The sequence below is a fragment of the Mobula birostris genome, chromosome 31 (assembly GCF_030028105.1).
Source record: "Mobula birostris isolate sMobBir1 chromosome 31, sMobBir1.hap1, whole genome shotgun sequence".
Lineage (NCBI taxonomy): Eukaryota > Metazoa > Chordata > Chondrichthyes > Myliobatiformes > Myliobatidae > Mobula > Mobula birostris.
In genome coordinates this window covers 19116334-19136310 of record NC_092400.1, presented here as the reverse complement: position 1 = coordinate 19136310, position 19977 = coordinate 19116334, and the positions used below count along the sequence as shown (strand labels likewise).

General features: G+C 40.4%; 1 protein-coding gene across 3 annotated transcripts in view; it reads left to right on the top strand.

The window, feature by feature from the left end:
* The first annotated feature begins 2805 nt into the window (after nucleotides 1–2805).
* The window catches only part of cfap251 (cilia and flagella associated protein 251), a 71750-nt gene continuing 54578 nt past the window's right edge, over nucleotides 2806–19977 (top strand). For 2 of the 3 annotated variants that reach the window (XM_072247509.1, XM_072247506.1), the window contains exons 1-5: nucleotides 3637–3732; nucleotides 9128–9672; nucleotides 11359–11595; nucleotides 13222–13362; nucleotides 15670–15779. In XM_072247509.1, the coding sequence (XP_072103610.1) occupies nucleotides 9136–9672; nucleotides 11359–11595; nucleotides 13222–13362; nucleotides 15670–15779 (1025 nt within the window). In that variant the 5' untranslated portion in view covers nucleotides 3637–3732; nucleotides 9128–9135. Of the gene's footprint in view, nucleotides 2882–3636; nucleotides 3733–9127; nucleotides 9673–11358; nucleotides 11596–13221; nucleotides 13363–15669; nucleotides 15780–19977 lie in introns of those variants that run through there. The other variant, XM_072247508.1, reaches the window with a different exon arrangement.

Genomic DNA, 19977 nt, shown 5'->3' with positions numbered 1-19977 from the left:
TACAATCCTTGCATTCATTGTAGAGAGTAAATTAGAAATAAGCATAGTTAAATTCATACCTAGGTCCCAAACATTCATTTGGGCCTACTGTTACCCATTCCTTTAACTGTCTCATGAATCATATTTTTCCTAAAACCTTCCTTCCCAACTTTCCTTAAGGTGATGTTCTCAACCAGAAGTTTGTTTAGTGATGAGATCATGATAAGCTAGTTACTAGATTGTTAGAATTTTGTTATGATTGCCAGTTCAGAGGTGTGTTTTTTGTTTCGGAAGAGGAAGAGCAAGTTGTTTAAAACACAGGCAAATGCTGGTGCATTTAACTGAAGATTTCAGTTTAATTTAAATGTTTCCATTCAGTGTTGATATTGCTTAGAACTGTCACATTACTGATAACACAGAAGGAAGCCATGTGTCAACTCCTGTCTGTGGTAGCTCTTTGAAAAAGTAATCCGGTGTAATCCCACAGCCAAGCCTTTTTCCAGTGTGGATGGATGGATGGTGAATGGTGATATTATTGTTTCTCATCCAGCTGTTTGCCACTTATTTTAAAAATGGATTTCATTTTGAGTCTTCTTTCAGAGGGAAATAGTTATTACTTTTTGGTTTATTAAAACTATTTAATTTTGATTAAATGCATCCTGATGAAGGGCCTTAGCCTAAAATGCTGACTGCTTATTCACTTCCATTGATGCTGCCTGACCTGCTGCGTTCCTCCAGCATTTTGTGTGTGTTACTTTGGATTTCCGGCATCTGCAGCGTCTCTTGTGATTTTAATTTTGATTGTGTCAGATTTCTAAAAATGCAGCACTCCTTAGTTCAACTTTATAATTTCAGTCTAGATTAATAATGAAAAAAACCCAGGTTTTTCTGATTGAAGCAAGGTTATGCCAACTTGTGGTATAATGACTTATTTAAATATTTTATGGGTTATTATGACATTTGTTTCTGTTAGAAATCCCCAAACTGGAAATGGTGCCAGATTTTCATCCATTTGAATTTGTGTACATTATGTTTGAAGATAATATTCTGAAGTCCCTTGAAAGATATATAAATTTATCAATTTTGACTGAAATAAGTTAAAAATTGAATGTTAATTTTAACCAGACTTGGTTACCTCTGGTAATGGTTGTTTACAGTGTTTTAATAGCCAGAGTTTAATCCTAAATTTCCATGTTGCCACTGTTAATGAAAAATATATTCAGAATGAAAGTACTAAAACTTACAAAAACAGAATAAATAACCTTGTAGTTTGGCAGATGTTTTATTGAAGGACATTTGGTGTACATACTGTATATCCAATTACTGGATTAATTTATGTACAAATTGTTTGGTTATTTGTATATGGTGTCTCATGTGGGTAAATCATTAACTGTTGATCAATTATATACTGTTTCAAAGTTGCCCTATTTTTTTTTCGAAGGCATCCTTTGCACATCATGCAAATATAATCAAATTATTTGCTTTAATTTGCAAACGGACAATCCATTTTCATAAAAGCAGCTAGAAGTGAAGCCATATAAATGTATGTTATATTTAAACATTTAAAAAATATATAATCCACCCAGGAACTTGCACTGAAACATTCTTACATCTGGTAATAAAACAGTGAAAGTCCCTTTTAGCCGCTGTTGTTATAATTGATGGAGTACAACTGTATAAATTGAGTCCTGTGTGACCTGTTTAGTGTTTCCAGGATTTTATCTGCATATTGTTCAGTTCACTGCAGTCCTCAGGCAAAGAATTCCAACAACAGAACCCAACAATAGAAGACTTGAGGAATACACTACATTTACCAACATTCCCAGACTTACCCCGCCAAGCTCTAGTATGTGGATCCCCACTCAGTGGGTTAGGGGAGTGATACAGCTCAGTCAAGCCAATATTTTATCAGAATCAGGTTTATTATCAAGGGCATGTGACGTGAAATTTGTTATTCCAATTAATATTAGCATGACATTAGTTATTAATATACAATCCTTAGGCAAACAGTTCATTGTGTTTAAACCCATTTCATCTACCTGCTACACACTGGCTTGAGATTTTAAACTCTAGTCCTTATCCATAAAGCCTTCGCGGTGCTTGCATCCAAGTTCAGTGTGTCCCAGACATCTTTCATTAAGTTCCCCAGCAGCAATTGATCCCTAGATTTGTCTCAGTGGCAATAAGCCTATATGGCACAGAGTTCTGTGTTAAGCAGTTGCATCGGACAGACTTCTTTCCAGATCTTGCAAAGTCATATTCTACGAGAGGTGGACAAAGGTTTTCTTAAATTTCTTCAGGTTTTCTTGGAATATGGCTGTTAAATGAAAGTTGGCTGTTGTCAACATTAGGAAAGCAAAGTCTTGGTGCTTGTTTAAAAGTTTTGCTGATGACGCGTTCTGTCAAATGAATCGAATATCCAACTTTATTATTGTGTTTGGTGAAGTTTAAAGCGATGATTCACCCATGCCTCTATTATATAGCGGTGGGAGTAGTGAAAAAGCCACCAGGGGTTGAGTGTAATGCACCCTGTTAACCCTGCACGTTATATTACTGCGGTTCAGTGATGTAGGAAATTAACTGTTAAGGTAGCAGGAAAGTTGCCCATTTGGGATATTCCGCGAAGAGAAAACCACTTGTTTCTTAACGTCTCCAGTTCTGAAGAAGTCATTGACCCCTCTCTACGCACGCCGAGTTTTTCCACCACTTTTGTGTATTTATTTTAGATTTCTGCCGTATATTTGTTTAAAACGAATCAATCCCTTTAACTGCTAACTGTCGTTTACCCGGTTTCTTTTACTGTACCTCAGAATCAGATTTAACATCACCGGAATATGTCGTGAAATGTGTTAACTTTGCGGCAGCAGTACAATGCAATACATGATATGAAAAACGAATTACTGTAAGTATATATGTTTATTAAATAGTTGTTAAAATAAGTAGTACAAGAACAGAAATAAGTAAAAAAAAAGTAGTGAGGTAGTGTTCATGGGTTCAAAGTTCGTTCAGAAATCTGACGGCAGAAGGGAAGAAGCTGTTCCTGAATCGCTGAGTGTGTGCCTTCAAGCTTCTGTACCTCCTTCCTGATGGGTAACAGTGAGAAGAGGGCATGCCCCGGGTGATGAGGGTCCTCAATGATGGACGCCGCTCCTTGAAGATGTCATGGATACCACGAAGGCCAGTACCCATGATGGAGCTGACTAACTTCACAACTTTCTGGAGCTCCTTTCGACCCTGTGCAGTAGTTCCCCCCCACTCCCTCCCACCCACCCACCCACCCAATACCAGACGGCGATGCAGCCAGTCAGAATGCTCTCCACAGTACAGCTGTGGAAGTTTTCGAGTGTTTTAGGTGACAAATCAAAACTCCGAGTGAAACATAGCCGCTGTCTTGCCTTTTCTATAGCTGCATTGTGACGTTGCTACCAGGTTAGGTCCCCAGAGATCTTGACACCCGGGAACTTGAAATTGCCCACCTTGCCAAATTCGCAAGGACCTCTGACTATAACCATCGTTGGAACAATGGATTGTCCGAGTGTGACAGACCAGCTGGTTCAGTCCAATCAGCTCCACTGATGTTGCGAAGCTGCTCTTCGACGAGCCTCTGGCAACCAGTTCGTTGTTATCCGTATCCTAGTAACAGGGGTGAGCCTGGAAACTGACTGAGACTTTGTGTGAGATTATAAACAATTTGCTCCTCCTCTGCCAAAATAAGAACAGCCTTTTTTTCGGGGGGAACCCCAGAAATTTTGGGTAAGTAACGTTTATTCTAACGCGGGAAACGGTTTGGCAGTATTATTGAAAACTGTTCATCTGATATTGAGATGTGAAGCAAAAACCTGGCGAACTGAAGTATGGAAGGGAGACCTCAGTATACTCGGGGGCTGGAGACTCGCTGCGCCGCCATGAATACGAACAGGCGGGAAATGATAAGGTGCCCTCGACCTGTAGTGTTTCTCTTTGCACAGTGCTGGGCCCACATTTGTTTTCACTCTACATTAATGACATCCACGAAAAAGTCACAAGTACCACCAGACTTTTTGCTGATGATTGTTTGATATACCGGCCAATTAAGTCAGCTGATGATGGAGATGCTCTCCAAAAAGATCTTGATAGTATGGTTGAGTGGTCACAACAATGGGGCATGCAGTTCAATCCTTCTAAATGTGAAACCACGCGTGTCACCAGGAAGAGAAAAGCAGATAAAACATCATATAAAATCCTGGGTGTTACCCTTGAAGAAACCAAACAGATAGAGTATCTTGGTATCAAAATCTAGAATGATCTACGCTGGAATAGTCAGATGCATCATGCAACAAGAGCCCTGAATCTTTTGAGACGCAATTTTCATCATTGTTCAGCTTCAGTTAAGGAGAAGTTGCACCTCACCCTTGTTAGGCCACATTTGGAATATGCAGTCGCTGCATGGGACCCATACACAAAGAAAAACACTACTTCCATCGAGCGAGTCCAAAGACAGGCAGCCCGATTTATGAGAGAGAAGCGAGTGTTACTCAACTTTTAAATTCATTAAAGTGGAACTCTCTCCAAGATAGACGTGAAGTACACCGCCTGACCTGTTTTTACAAAATGGTTAGCTCGGCATAGACTACCAATCCCACATCAAACCCAAACCTATCAGGAACAGACGAGGACACTCAACTCAATTTAAAATACTAACTACCAAGTCAGATGTGTACAGCAATTCATCCCCCCCCGCACAATTAAAGCATGGAATAAAGCATCCTACCATAGTCACACAACCAAACCCAACTGAATTCAAGGCAGCTTTTCTTCTTCAAAAATCTCCTTCTTAAATCCACCCTCCACCACCTCCAGTTTAAATTCCATGCGGAATATTCTGGAGGATCGAGAACCAAGAACAGATGCAGTCTAGCATGCTTTTTCTCCTTTCTCTCCCCCCTCCCCGTACCGTTTCTATTTCAGATCCCCAGGGTTTTTATAAAAAAAAATCTATTTTCGTGTGCTGGATGATTGCAATTCAAACAACTCAAGAAACTCCACGTCACCCGGGATAAAGCTGGCCTCTTGGCTTGCAGCTTAACTCCCATTAGCTTAAGGTTCTCTCCCTCGAGACTGACGACAGTTTGTTGCGGCTGCATTATGCTTAAACTGCCAAAGTTTATTTACCACTTCTACCAGCTGAGGGGTATATGGGAACTACTCCAAAGCTCTCCACCAATCCCCTGATGCAGGACATCCTTTGCTTTTCCTTTGCCACTGGGACAAATTCTCGAAACTGGGTGGAGTTCATCGTTTCTCCGTGTAGACAATTAGTACCGGGGGGGGTTACTCTCATTACCATAAAATGACCACGTTCTGTACATGATTTAAAAAAATCGTCAGCATTGTGATCTCAGAATAATCAAAAAAATTGGTTATCTTTTTTCATGGCTATTCCTTTTGAGAATTTTTTTTTCTCAATCTATATATAGTAAATTCCTAAATGAATTTTAATTAGGAATTACAAATATGGAAAATCATCAGCTTAAAATGTTAACGCCCAGTAAAGCTTTGGTTTACATTGTTTAGCGATTTGACGATCGTCTGATGAATGCCAAGAGATAGTATATAGTTCCCTTAATCATGGTTAATGGATTTTCTTGAACATGGCACGACTTCATCTATACCCATTGCCTTCAGTTTCATCAAGGCCGCTCAATGTTACACTTAGTTAAGAGCAGTGACTCTCGTCTCATCTCCAGAATTCATCTCTCTTTATGTTTGTTCATGTTCAGTTCTGGTCGCCCTACTACAGGAAGGATGAAGAAACTATAGAAAGGGTGCAGAGGAGATTTACGAGGATGTTGCCTGGATTGGGGAGCACGCCTTACGAGAATAGGTTGAGTAAACTCGGCAGTTTCTCCTTGGAGCGACGGAGGATGAGAGGTGACCTGATAGAGGTGTATAAGATGATGAGAGGAATTGATCGTGTGGATAGTCAGAGACTTTTTCCCAGGGCTGAAGTAGCTAACACGAGAGGGCACAGTTTTAAGGTGCTTGGAAATAGATACAGAGGAGATGTCGGGGTAAGTTTTTTACGCAGAGAGTGGTGACTTGCGGGCGACGGTGGTGGAAGCGGGTACAATCGGGTCTTTCAAGAGACTCTTAGATAGGTACATGGAGCTTAGAAAAATAGAGGGCTATGAGTAAGCCTAGTAATTTCTAAGGTAGGGACATGCTCGGCACAGCATTGTGGGCCGAAGGTTTCTATGTTCTAGACGGAGGTCTTGCGAAACCCTAACAGTATTAGTGAGCAGATTATTGGCGGTTTTGAATGTTACTTTATAGTATTTCGATGACACTTTCCATCACTTTGCTGATGATTGACAGCCAACAGTTTGGGTAGTAATTTGTTGCTTTTGACAGAGTAATTCTCCACATTGTCCGGTAGGCGTCAGTGTTGTAACTGTCAGTATTGGAACAAATTGGGAGCGTCTAGTTCTGCTTTGTGCCGTTGGTACAACAGCTAGGGTGCTGATGACGCCATAATCTTTGCTGTATTCTGTGTCCTCGGTCACTTCTTGATATTTCTTGGCATATCTAGTTAGGTGAAGAATGGATTTAGTGGTGGTTTGGATCTGAGGAAGTAATCATTTTGGAGTATCTGGTTGACACTGGTGAACATGGTTGTAAATGTTTCAGCCTTGTCTCTCGCATTCACATGCTGGGCTCCACCATTGCTGTAGACCGAGATTTTCAGGGGCCTCCTTCCATCGTGTTATTGCCTGCCACCAATTCTAGTCACTAGATTTTGATCTTATTGATTAGCTTTCTCCGTTGTTTTGTCACATTGGGATCTGATGTCAGAATTACTTCTTACACTTCCCGCAAATCATTTACACCTCACATTGAATCAGTGTTGATTCTTTTGCTTAATTATTCATAGCATAATAAATAGGAGTTGTGGTAAACCATTCAGCCCCTTGTTCCTGCTGCACCATTCAATAAGATCCATTGTTCATCTTTTATATCTGTGCATCATCTCCAGATGTCCTCAATATCTAAATACCTGTATCTTGATTTCTGATTTAATTGTACTGAGTTACTGAGCCTCTGTGATCTATTATGGGATCTAAAGGTTGGCTATCAACTGTGTCAAGAAATTTCTTCTGTCCTGAATGGCTGACTACTTACCTTGGGATTTCCATCTGAATATAGCAAGCAGGAGAAACATCAGTTCTGTATCTACCCTCTCAAACCCTGTAAGTGTTTTGCGTGTTTCCATTAGGTCACCTCTGATTTTTAAAAACCCAAGACAATGTCTGCATTATTTCTCCCCATATGACAAACACATCATCCCTGGAGTCAATCTTGTAAATTGGGAGAGTGGAGTTCGTATACTTTTAAATTAAAGGGATACACATAACTTGTGAATGATATATTAATTATTTAAATCTTAGTTATTGTGTGTTTACTGCCACAACTTGTGTTGCAGTTTTCTAATCAGCCATGGCCATCTCACACATCACACGCCATTATTTTCTGCTGCATTAAAATGGTTTGTTAGGAATTAAAATGGTTGGCCACCAGGAAATTCTGCTTTAGGTGGCTGGAGCGGAAGTGCTCGACAAAGCGGTTCCCCAACTTACATCAGAATTACCAGCGTAGAGGAGACTGGTTCTGGAGCACTGAATGCCATAAATGACCCCAACAGATTCACAGGTGAAGTGTTGCCTCACTTGGAAGGGCGGTTTGGGGCCCTGAATGAAGGTGATGGACGAGGCACTTTGTCGAACACCTCTATCCCATCCACCAAAAGCGGAATTTCCCGAAGGCCAAAGATTTTAATTCCGGTTCCCATTCCTGTCCCAACATGTGGGTCCATGGCCTCTTTTTGTGGCACAATGAGACCACCTTCAGGGTGGAGGAGCAACACCTTATATTTCGTCAAGTTAGCCTCCAACCTGATGACATTAACGTCAATTTCTCTTAATTTTTTTTCCCTTCCCTCTTCTATTCCCCACTCTGGCCTGTTAACTCTTCTCCTCACCTGCCTATCACTATCCCTGGTGCCCCTTCACCTTCCCTTTCTCCTGTGGTCCTCTCTCATCTCCTACCAGCCCTTTTAATTTTCCCAACCACTTGGCTCCATCTATCACTTTCTAGCTAGTCTAGCTTCCCGTCCCCCCACCTTTTTATTCTGGTGTTTTCCCCCTTCCTTTCCAGTCCTGAAGGAGGGTCTCAACCTGAAACATCGACTGTTTATTAATTTCCATAGATGCTGTCTGACCTGCCGAGTTCCTCCAGCGTTTTGTGTGTGCTATTCTGCTGAATATATCTACCACTTCTTGTTTATAACTTCTAATTTTATAATTCCTTCCATCAAGCATGGTGATCTTGACTGTTATATCCTTGTAATATTATTCAATGAGGCCTGGAGGTGTAGGGAAGGAACTCAATGTACTTGGAACATTGTGATCCAAGGCTGTAGGATCAAGTCAACCAGTGAAACACAGGAGGAGTTGTACCCACTTAATATAATTGGTTACTTCATAGTGATTTTAAAAAAAAAGTCCTTGTTTCACTCCTAGTTCTGGAAAATCACCAATATTCATTTAAATGAAAGTCAAATAAATGCAAATTGTCGTTGTTATCATACGTTTTATTAACTTTCCCCAATGAATTAAGATTTTTTCATAATTATTTTGTTTAATCATGGAAGTTACACAGTAAGCCAATCAGTTGTTTCATCCATATTCACAGTTAATGTAAGAAATGTGCTCCTGTCGGTGTGAAAATATCTTCCAAAATGCTGAATGTTCAGCCTTTATAATGCAACGTATTTGCCTTTTATCATTCTCATTTCACACCACCTTTTCACTTCCTTGCATGCCATTATTTCCTAATTGTGTTCAAGCTTTGTAACTTCTAGTTAGTAATCCCTGTTGTCCTCCCTTTGTTTTCAAATATTTCTCAATAGAAGTATTTTCCTTCCCCATCTTTGCTTTACCTCATTCTCTTGACGGCTACAGATCCAGGCAAGTGACCTGACCTTGTAACCAAGTATACAAACTATCCACCATTTTCCCTGTCATTTCTTTCTGCCTTGTATCTCTAGTCAGCTACAGATGACGAAGGAGATCTGCTATATGGGGAACTATTAATTTATGACATTTTCTTTTAGTATTAGATATGGATGAAAGTGAGCAAGATCCAGCCATAAGTGCATCAGAAGAAGAAGTAAACATAATGTCTGAAGGTACTCAAGAACTAATGAAGAATGTTGAAGGACAGTGGGACCAGGAAGAACTGATGAAGCCAGAGAGTTTAACTCAACTTTCCTCTGAAACTGCCAATGCTCCTGAGAGCGAAAGCAATCCAACTCCTAAAGGGACAGGGCAGCTCAGTAGTGACGACGTGAATGGAAATGAAAGCACTGTAAAAGTAAATGACAGTACTGATCAGCAGAATGAAATGGTGTCTGAAGATGTAGCTGACGAACAACGCTCATCTTCTCCAAAACCAGACACTGAAACATATTCAGTTGAATATAAGGAAAATGCACAAGGCATTGAACTTGAAGACCACATGAAGAATGATGATCAATCTGATAAGGTTAACCCAGAAAATGAAGGGCCAGCTCCAACCCCAGTAGCTGATCAACCTCAATCTTTTCCTGAAAATCTTCCAGAAGCAGAGGGAGGTACAATTCCCGTGAACACAGAGCAGGTAGATGCAGATGCTGTTATCTCATGTTTATTGCAGGGTTGGCTTGTTGGGAGCTCAGGGGAAAGGAAACAGTGTGGGTGAGGAGAGAAAATAGTTGGAGAGGATCATGAATGGGCAAGGAAAATTGGGGAGAAAAGATAAAAGGGGAATTACAGATTACAAAGAGGATCACTTGGTGGGTGAAAGAGGATTGAAAAAGGGGAAAGAAGATTGATAGAAGATTAAAAGGCTCAAAGGTTCATTTTGTTATCAAAGTACATTTGCAGAATATATCCCTGAGATTCATCTTCTCCGGATAGCCATGAAACAAAGAAAAACCATGGAAGTCACTGACAGAAAAGACATCGATCCCCCCCCCCGCACAAAAAAGAAAAAGAAGCAAAAACTCACAGACCCCAAACACCCAACCTCCTCCCTTGCACAAAAAACTAGCAGGTCACCCACAGGAAAGACGGCAGCTAGAACATCAAACCCCAAACCCTCAACCTCCTCCCTTGCACAAAAAACTAGTGGGTCACCCACAGGAAAAACGGCAGCAAGAACATCAAAACCCAAACCCCAAACCTACTCCCTTGCACAAAAAACTAACAGGTCACCCACATGAGAAATGGCAGCTGGAACATCAAAACCCAAACCCCAAACCTCCTCTCTTGCACAAAAAACTAACACCTCACCCACATGAAAAACGGCAGCTAGAACATCAAACCCCAAATCCCCAACCACCTTCCTCACACAAAAAACTAATGTATCACCAACTGGAAAATGGCAACAAGACATCAAACTCCAACCACCACCCCAACATGCCAGTTGGTAACTAGAACAAAAACGCAGAAAACTGAAGGAGACCCATATAAACTACAGTCCACACAAATAATCACAGAAATCTCAGAATTCTGATAACGTCTTCTGTCAGCATCGAGGAGATGGCTAAAAGAACTTGGAAGAGGAGTATTGCAGGAGGATGGTATCATGAAAGAGCAACGTGTTGGTGGGTAGAACAGTGGGGAAGCTGATCAGGAGGGTATGAGAGGGATCAGAGTGAGGTTCATAAAGGAGCCAAGATAACTAGAGAAGGGAATTGCAGAGGTATGAGAGTGTATGGGAGAAAAACATCATGAGGAAAGTTTGATGGGGGCATCCTCGGGTGGAGCATAGAGGAAACTCCCCAGTGAGTGCCAATTTAGATATGGGTGGAGTGCTGGGGGAATTCAGGCATAGAGAACATAAATCATAATTAACTGTTTTTAAGTTTGCATTCAAGAGGTGGATAACTGTGATGTACATTGCATTTTTCATTATTGCACAAGTCCCATTCATACAGTGAGAATGATTTTATTACGTCCTTAGTTGATGCATTATTTTCACTGAGAGAGTCATAGAACACTACAGACCAGAAACAGGCCCTTCAGCCCATCTAGTCTTTAATCTGCCTAGTCCAGTTGATAAATTGTTAAATCAAAATAAAATATTGCAAACTAGTCAAAAATAATTTCAGATATTATTTTGATGAAAATTATTTTTAATATTGGGGTAATTCAAATTGAAGATAATGTGTCTGCCTCATCATTGCTTCCCAATGGTTTATAACACTAGTTACTGTGCAGAAAAAAATGAATGGTTGGGACAGATTGAAATTATCTGTACACGTTTGGAATTCAGATCAATAATTTTAATTTTATTTTGCAGTTAACAAAGGATGATTTAGGATTGCTTAGTCTTACAACAGAGGGACAAAGGCGGATTGTTCCAGCTTCTGATCTATTTTGCCAAGATGAAGTAATACACGAGGATATATGCTGCCATGCAGTGTCAGTTGGAGCGAATGATACTATGGCAGTATGTCTGCCAGAGCCCTCTTTGGTTGATACTGCAGTTTGTGACACTGTGTTCGAAGAACACTCCTATATTAAACAAAACTCTTTGGTAAGAACTGCCTTTGAAATTGATCTGATCATTTAAAAAAACATTATTTCTTCCCTCCTTCACTAATTTAATTCTTTTCCCTCTTTTACGTTCTCCCTCCCATGCTACGCCATATCTCCTTCAAGAAAGCAAACAAATCTTAATAATACTTTATCGATGCAGCTTTTTAAGATGTCATTGGGGGATGCAGTATTTGAGGTAATTGTAGATGAATGTCCTCATAACCATAACTGGATAAGATAACAAACTTGTTGAACAAGCAAGTCATGTTTGAAAAGTTGATATTCCAATACTCTGTGCCAGCTGCAACCACCTTCTATCATTTTTACCTTGTTTCTTTAGTGTGATTAATTATTAATTACATTTTTAAAATATTTCAGCCTCAATTTTCTTTTGCTAGATCTGTTCTTGATAAGTACTTCACAGCAAAAAAAACAATTGAAAATTGTTTACATGCAGTTCACACAAACACAGGCAATATTAGTCCTGAAGAAGGGTCTTGGCCTGAAACGTCGACTGTACCTCTTCCTAGAGATGCTGCCTGGCCTGCTGCATTCACCAGCAACTTTGATGTGTGTTGCTTGAATTTCCAGCATCTGCAGAATTCCTCGTGTTCACAGGCAATATTTATTTTCTTGCAGTTAATATGTGTCCATACTACAGTCATATCCAGAACAATAACTGTTGAATTATCACACCCAATGCATTATATTACACTAGATACACTAGTGAAGTTTAAGAGACTACTAGACAGGTATATGGAGGAATTTAAGGTGGGGGTGGTTATATGGGAGGCAGGGTTTGAGGGTCGGCACAACATTGTGGGCCGAAGGGCCTGTAATGTGCTGTACTATTCTATGTTCTATATTAATTATCATTGTGTGCAAATGAGATTGGCAGGTCTGCATTACAGAGGAGCCATCTCACTGGGATCTTTTATGTAGGTTGCACCTCTGAGTGACCACACAGAACATTCTCCTGAAATTGATGTGTGCTACTCTGCAACAGTCAGACCTGGATGATTGCATCCACAGGGATGTAGTAGGTTTTAATACAGAACCTTTTCCCATGGTTGATGGTCTAATGTAGTACAGGTTGACAACCACAAATCTGGAATGGTTGGGACCTGTGCAGTGCTGGGTTAGTGACTTTGCCAAATCACAGGCAGTTAGGTTAGGAGTAAATAAATAAGTACCTTTATCTCATTTGATGATCACCTCACCCTACCCTTAAAGTGCCCATAAATAGTCCAAGTTGGATAATAAAGAAAAAAAAGAAACGACAAGTGGAAAACAAGTGACTATTGTTGAATTACAGGACAGGTTAAATACCTTACAAGGTGTCTGTATTTACTTGCGTCAGGATGGTTATTGCCACCTCCAAAGTAAGAGTTACATGTCTGAAAGTGGGGGGGGGGGGGGGGAGAGTCATCAGGATTGTCTTGTGTTTCATCATAAAAGATGATTGAACCTTCATGACCTGCCACTAGCGATGAAGTTGGTGGCGATGTATTTGAAGTATGAATCTATACACTATACGTACCTTCAAAATTATGTTATCTTGCAGAATAGTTTAATATCTGGAAGGAATGGCAACTGAAAGAACAAGTTTATTTTCTTTTAACAGAACTTAATATGGTCATTTGGAATTAATTCCAATACTCCAGTACATGCTCTGCATATTGACAACAGGAGGATGATACTTTATGCTTCTTCGCATACTGCAGTTATGAATAACTTTTCAATTACCCAGCAACATCTCTTGCAGGCAAGTAACTTTAGATATAATTTTGTGTCTTTAGTTCATAAAATCATAGAATATTGACCCTTCAACCCAAGTCATCCATGTCAAACTAGTCCCATTTGCTGGAGTTTGGGCCATACCTTTCTTATCCTTTCCTCTCCATGTACCTGTCCTTGTGTCTTGTAAATGTTATTGTACCTGCCTCAGCCATTTCCTCTGGCAGCTTGTTTGATATACAACCCCCGCCCTCTGCAAGGAGTTGCCCCTTAGGTTCCTTTTAAATCTTGCTTCTCTCATCTTAAATCTACGCTCTCTGTTTTTGATTTTATAGTCCTCTATTAAGCCCACCCCCCCACCCCCAGTCTCCTACGCATCAATGAATAAAGTCCCGGCTGCCCAGTATTTCCTTATGACCAAGCCTTCAAGCCCTGGCAACATTCCCACGAATCTGTCTTAAAGCAGGATAATCAAAATTGTTCATAATACACCAGGTGTGATCTCACCAGGGTTTTGTACAAGTTCAACATAATGTCCCATCTCCCATACCTTGTTTGACGAAGGCTACCACCCTATCTATGTGTGATGGCACTTTCAGGGGGAACTATGTACTTATCGCTCTGTTCTACAACACTCCCCAGGGCACTACTAATCCCTGTGAAAGATGTACTTTAGTTTCACCTCTCACTTATTTGAGTCGTGTGTCCTTTACCATTCTTCAACCTACTTACCTAGTTGATCAAGATTCCCCTGTTTTATTGATAACCTTTTTCATTATCTATGATACCAACTATTTTAGCGCCATCTCCATACTTGTAACCATTTAATAATACAAATGATCATCGACTCAAACTTACCCTGAGAAAGTGTCTCACACAATGACTAAACACTCTCGTTGTAGCTCCCCATCTCCTGCATTCTCAACCAAATTGTTTATATAAATGATACAGAATGATAGGACCAGCACTGACCCTTGTGGAGCACCACAAGTTACAGACTTCCAGTCAAAAAAATATCCACTGTCACCTTCTGATTACACTATGAGCAGGGTAATTATGGAACGATTTTGCTAGCTCTCACTGGAACCTTTGCAATCCAACCTTAAATTCTTAAAACAAAAGTTAGTGATATCTCTGCTACTTTTGCTCACATTTTTTCAACAGATAAGATGTAAATTTAATGGAGGAAATGAATTAAAGTACTGCTAACAATTTCATTAAGATCCCGTTCTAAAGGCATTCATTTGTTTCTCCTCAAGTTGCCCCATATTTTCAATCAATATTCTGCAAAAGTCCATACACTATTTATTTAATATGGATACCCTTTCTATTTTACGTATTTAGATTTTTTTTGTATTCTTGAGTGATCCTACTACCCTCTATTTAAAAATCTTTTAAAATTAATAGTTAAGCAAGGGAATTCTTTAACTCATATGTTTTGGTCCTGTCCTCTTTTGGAAAAATATTGGAAAGATATTTTTGATATTATCTCAACAGTTCTTTGCTTTGATTTACAACTCCATCCTATTACAGCAATTTTTGGATTGCCAATGGTAGAACATAGATCTTTGTCTTCTTCAGCATGTCAGATGATAGTTTTTGTTACTTTAACGGCCAGAAGATCTATTTTATTGAACTGGAAGGAGACCAATCCTACCACTACATTCCAATGGTTTTCCCAAACTATATTAAGTTTAAATTTAGAAAAAAATTAGAAGTGATATTTTTGACCCTTCGGTTAAATTTGAAGAAACTTGGAAACCTTTTATGCAACATTTTCATATGATGTAATTTGACCTTTCTGAATCTTCTTTATTAACTTAAAATATACGAATAGAGGAGCGGAGTTGACGACATTACTGAACGTGTTCAATTTAAGATATTGGTCTAGCCCTTTTTTCTTCCGTTTGCTTTTTTTTGGGTTTAGTATTTAGTTCTTTTTTTTTCCTTTTTGGGGAGGGGTGGTTTTCTTTGTGTGTGTGTGTGTGTGTGTATATATTTTTTTTATTTCTTTTTCTTTTTTTATGATCAATTTCATCATGAGTTTGGAAGTATTATACCTATGTTATTTGAAATCTTTTTTTGTATATGTTTATTAATAACAGGATTGTTCCAATCTATTTGTATCCACATTGTTCTTTTGTTTATAATTTTGAAAGTTAATAAAGAGATTTTTAAAAAAAGCAAGGAAATTTCCACTGAATATTCGAGTAACTTCAACTACAGGATTGCTAATAAGAAGTAGTAATGAGTTGGTTAGTAAGTCTAAAATGCTTTATTCTGTGTATCAACTCCAGTTTTTGTCTCATTGTACTGCTTGTAATTTGTTCCCCAGGGTCATTCTAAGCCCATTACATGTATAGCTGTGTGTGGCAACAGGAGATGGGTAGCAACAGCAGACCAAAGCCCAGAGAGTTTAGTCATTGTATGGGACACTTTCTCAGGGTAAGTTTGAGTCTATGATAAATTGTATTATTAAATGAACCCTGTCTCCATTCTACTGTACATCTAACTTGCTGCTCTAAATTGTTTTATTTAAATATTTCAAATAACTTGGGTTTTCATCCTTTCCTATTTTACTTGGCTTCCACATGGTTTCTGTAGAATAGTAGAAGTCCTTGCCAGACTGTTAGATAACTGGGCTGTTAGATAATGTATGGGAATCCTTTTGGTAGTGCTATTTCCATCCTATCCACTACGGGGACTCTCACGGCCTTCATTTCGCTGCTATTGCCTGTTTAAAAAGAATGTACTCCATCACCTTGTGGTTTGACACACTGAGGGTTTGGAGGCTAAAAGGTTTCTATTTAGGAGAAAGCAAGAAATAAAAATGATCTTGAAAATGTCGTAAGACCATAAGATATTGAAGCAGAATGAGGGCAATTGGCCCATTGAGTCTGCTCCGCCATTTCATCATGGCTGATCCATTTTCTCTCTTGGTCCCAATCTCCTGCCTTCTCTCCATATCTCTTCATGCCCCGACTAATCACATTTGGCATAATCCTTCTGGTAACAAAAGTTGTATGAATTAGAAATGCAAACTGACATTATTGGACCAAACAATTTCGAAGTCAAATTGTTACTTTGCAGTTTTAGTAGCATTTACAAAATGTATTGTCCATTAGAAGAGAACTTTACATTGTTGTTGATTACTTGCTTGGTTTCTACATTAACTACTTGTTTACCTTTACCAAAGCTTCAGTGTAGTGTTTTCAAACTAGGTTAATGTATAGTAGTTTCATCCAAAGAATATAAGGCAATAATAAAGATAGCTTTGCTTGGTTTCTACATTAATTATTTGTTTATCTTCTCCAAAGCTTCAGTGTAGTGCCTTCAAACTAGGTTCATGTAGAGTAGTTTCATCCAAAGAGTATAGGGCAGTAATAAAGAAAGTTTTTTCCTGAGGTCCTCCTATCACAAAAGCCAGACTTTAGCCAATTCTATTCACTTCACGTGATATTGATAAATTGGTAAATTGATCTATTATTCTCACATGAACCAAGATCTAGGGGTGGCACGATAGTGTAGTGGTTAGCACAACCCACAACAGGGTTCCGTTCCTGTTGCTGCCTGTAAAGGAGTTTGTACATTCTCCCCATGACCGCATGGGTTTCCTCCGGGTGCTCTAGTTTCCTCCCACATTCCAAAGACCTACCGGTTGGTAGGTTAATTGGTCATTGTAATTTGTCCCGTGATTAAACAGGAGGATTACTGGACGGCGCAGCTTGGAGGGCTGGAAGAGCCTACTCCACGCTGTATGTCAATAAATAAATAAATAAATAGATAAAGTACAGTGAAAAACTTTGTTTTGCATGCCATTCATAAATTATGACATTATTTCTTTATAGCAAATTATTTCATTATAACAGTGCATTGAGAAAACAATAACAGGATGCAGGATTAAGTGTTACATTCACGTGCAGCGTTCGTGAGGACGTTCTCTGAAGGGGAAGGTTGCGTCCATGCTGGAACTTGCTGTCTCTGCAACCTTCTGCAGCCCCTTGCAATCCTGTGCATTGGAGGCTTCATACCAGGCGGTGATGCCACTAAGTCAGAATGCTCTCCACTGTACATCCATTGAAATTTACAAGGCTCTTTGGTGACACACCAAATCACCTCAATCTCCCGAGAAGTCGAGACACAGGAGTGCATTGTTCGAGATTGCATCCATGTGTTGGCCCAGGATAGACGTTGACACCCAGAAACATAAAGCTCCTCTCTCTTTCTACTGCTGACCCCTCAATGAGGACTAGTGTGTGTTCTCCCTTTCCCGAAGTCCACAGTCAATTCCTGGGCCTTGCTGACAATGGGCCCAAGGTTACTGTTGCGACATCACTCAAACAGCCAATATATCTCACTCCTGTATCGCCATCTGAGTGATGGCATCTGCAAAGTTGTAAATAACATTTAAACTATGCTTAGCCATGCAGTCATGAATGCGGAGAGTAGAGCAGTGGGCTAAGCATGCATCCTTGAAGTGCACCTGTGTTGATTGTCAGCGAGGAGGAGATATTATCACTGATCTGTACTGACTGTGTCAAAGTTGACATTGCAGTTGGGGGGGGGAGGGGGAGGGGGGAGGGAGAGACACACTCAGGCTTAGAAACTTGGTCACTGATACTGAGGGGATGACAGTATTAAATGCTGAGCAGCAATTAATAACACTGGCCCTGATTAAGCTCCTATATCTTATGGCCTAAAACATACACTAGGCCATTCAGCCCATCGAGGCTGCTCTTCCATTCAATCATGGCTGATTTATTTTCCCTCTTGACGCCATTCTCCAGCCCTCTCGCTGCAACCTTTGACGCCCTGACTAATCAAAAACCTATCAACGTCCACTTTAAATATACATACTGACTTGGCCTCCACAGCCATCTGTGGCAATGAATTCCACAGATCCAATAGCCTCTGGCTAAAGGCTTTCCTTCTCATCCCGAAACCCACACAGTTATTTGCCAAACCACAGGAGTTCTCCAGGGTCATTTTGGTGGCAGTATACTTTCCACCTCAGGCCAATGTCAATCAGGCTTTAGATGATCTGAGCAATGGGATCAACATGCATGAAACAGCACACCCTAACGCCTTCACCTTCGTTTAGGGAGATTTTAACCAGGCCAGTCTGAAAAAATCACTAAGCAATTGCCATCAGCAGATCACTTGCAACACCAGAGGAAACAACACACTGGACCATTGCTACCCCACCATTAAGAATGCCTACTGTGCTATTCCACACTCGCACTTCAGGAAGTCTGATCACCTGGCTGTACTTCTACTTTTTGAGTATAAGCAGAGACTGAAGACTGCAGCACCAGTCGCAAGGACCAGAAAGGTTTGGACAAGGGAAGCACAGGAGCGCCTACAGGACTGCTTTGAATCAATGGACTGGACTGTATTCTGGGATTCATCTTTGAACCTGGATGAGTTTGCTGCAGTTGTTACTGACTTCATTAAAACCTGTGTGGATGAGAGTGTGCCTACAAAGACTTACTGCACATTCCCCAACCAAAAGCCGTGGATGAACCAGGAGGTACGTTGTCTGCTGAAGGCTAGATCTGTGGCATTCAAGTCTGGCAACCCAGGTCTGTATCAGAAAACTAGGTATGATCTGCGGAGGGCTGTTTCAAGGGCGAAGAAACAATTTCGAACGAGGTTGGAGGCAACATCGGATGCACAACAATTCTGGCAGGGCCTGCAAGACATTACTTCCAACAAGCGAAACCCAGTAGAATGAATGGCAGTGATGTTTCACTATTAGATGAGCTCAACGCCTTCTATGCACGCTTTGAAAGGGAGAACACAACTATAGCTGTGAAGATCCCTGCTGCACCTGATGACTCTGTGATCTCCGTCTCAGAGGCCGATAGGAGGCTGTCTTTAAAGAGAGTGAACCCTCGCAAGGCGTAAAGTTCTGATGGAGTACTTGGTAAGGCTCTGAAAATCTGTGCCAACCAACTGGTGGGAGAATACATAGGCATTTTCAACCTCTCACTGCTATAGGCAGAAGTTCCCAATTGCTTCAAAAAGGCAACAATTATACCAGTGCCTAACAAGAATAATATGAGCTGCCTTAATGACTATCGCCCAGTAGCACTCACAGCTACAATGATGAAATGCTTTGAGAGGTTGGTCATGACTAGACTGAACACCTACCTCAGCAAGGACCTGGACCCATTGCAATTTGCCTATCGCCACGATAGGTCAATGGCAGATGCAATCTCAATGGCTCTCCACACGGCTTTAGTCCACATGGACAACACAAACACCTACACCAGGATGCTGTTCATCGACTATAGCTCAGCATTTAATACCATAATTCCCACAATCCCAATCTGACAGGCTGCATCACTGTCTGGTATGGAGGGGCTACTGCACAGGACCGAAAGAAGCTGCAGAAGGTTGTAAATCTAGTCAACTCCATCTTGGGTACTAGCCTACAAAGTACCCAAGACATCTTCAAGGAGCATTGTCTCAGAAAGACAGCGTCCATTGTTAAGGACCCCCAGCACCCAGAGCATGTCCTTTTCTCACTGTTACCATCAGGTAGGAGGTACAGAAGCCTGAAGGCACACACTCAGCGATTCAGGAACAGCTTCTTCCCCTCAGCCATCCAATTCCTAAATGGACATTGAACCCTTGGACA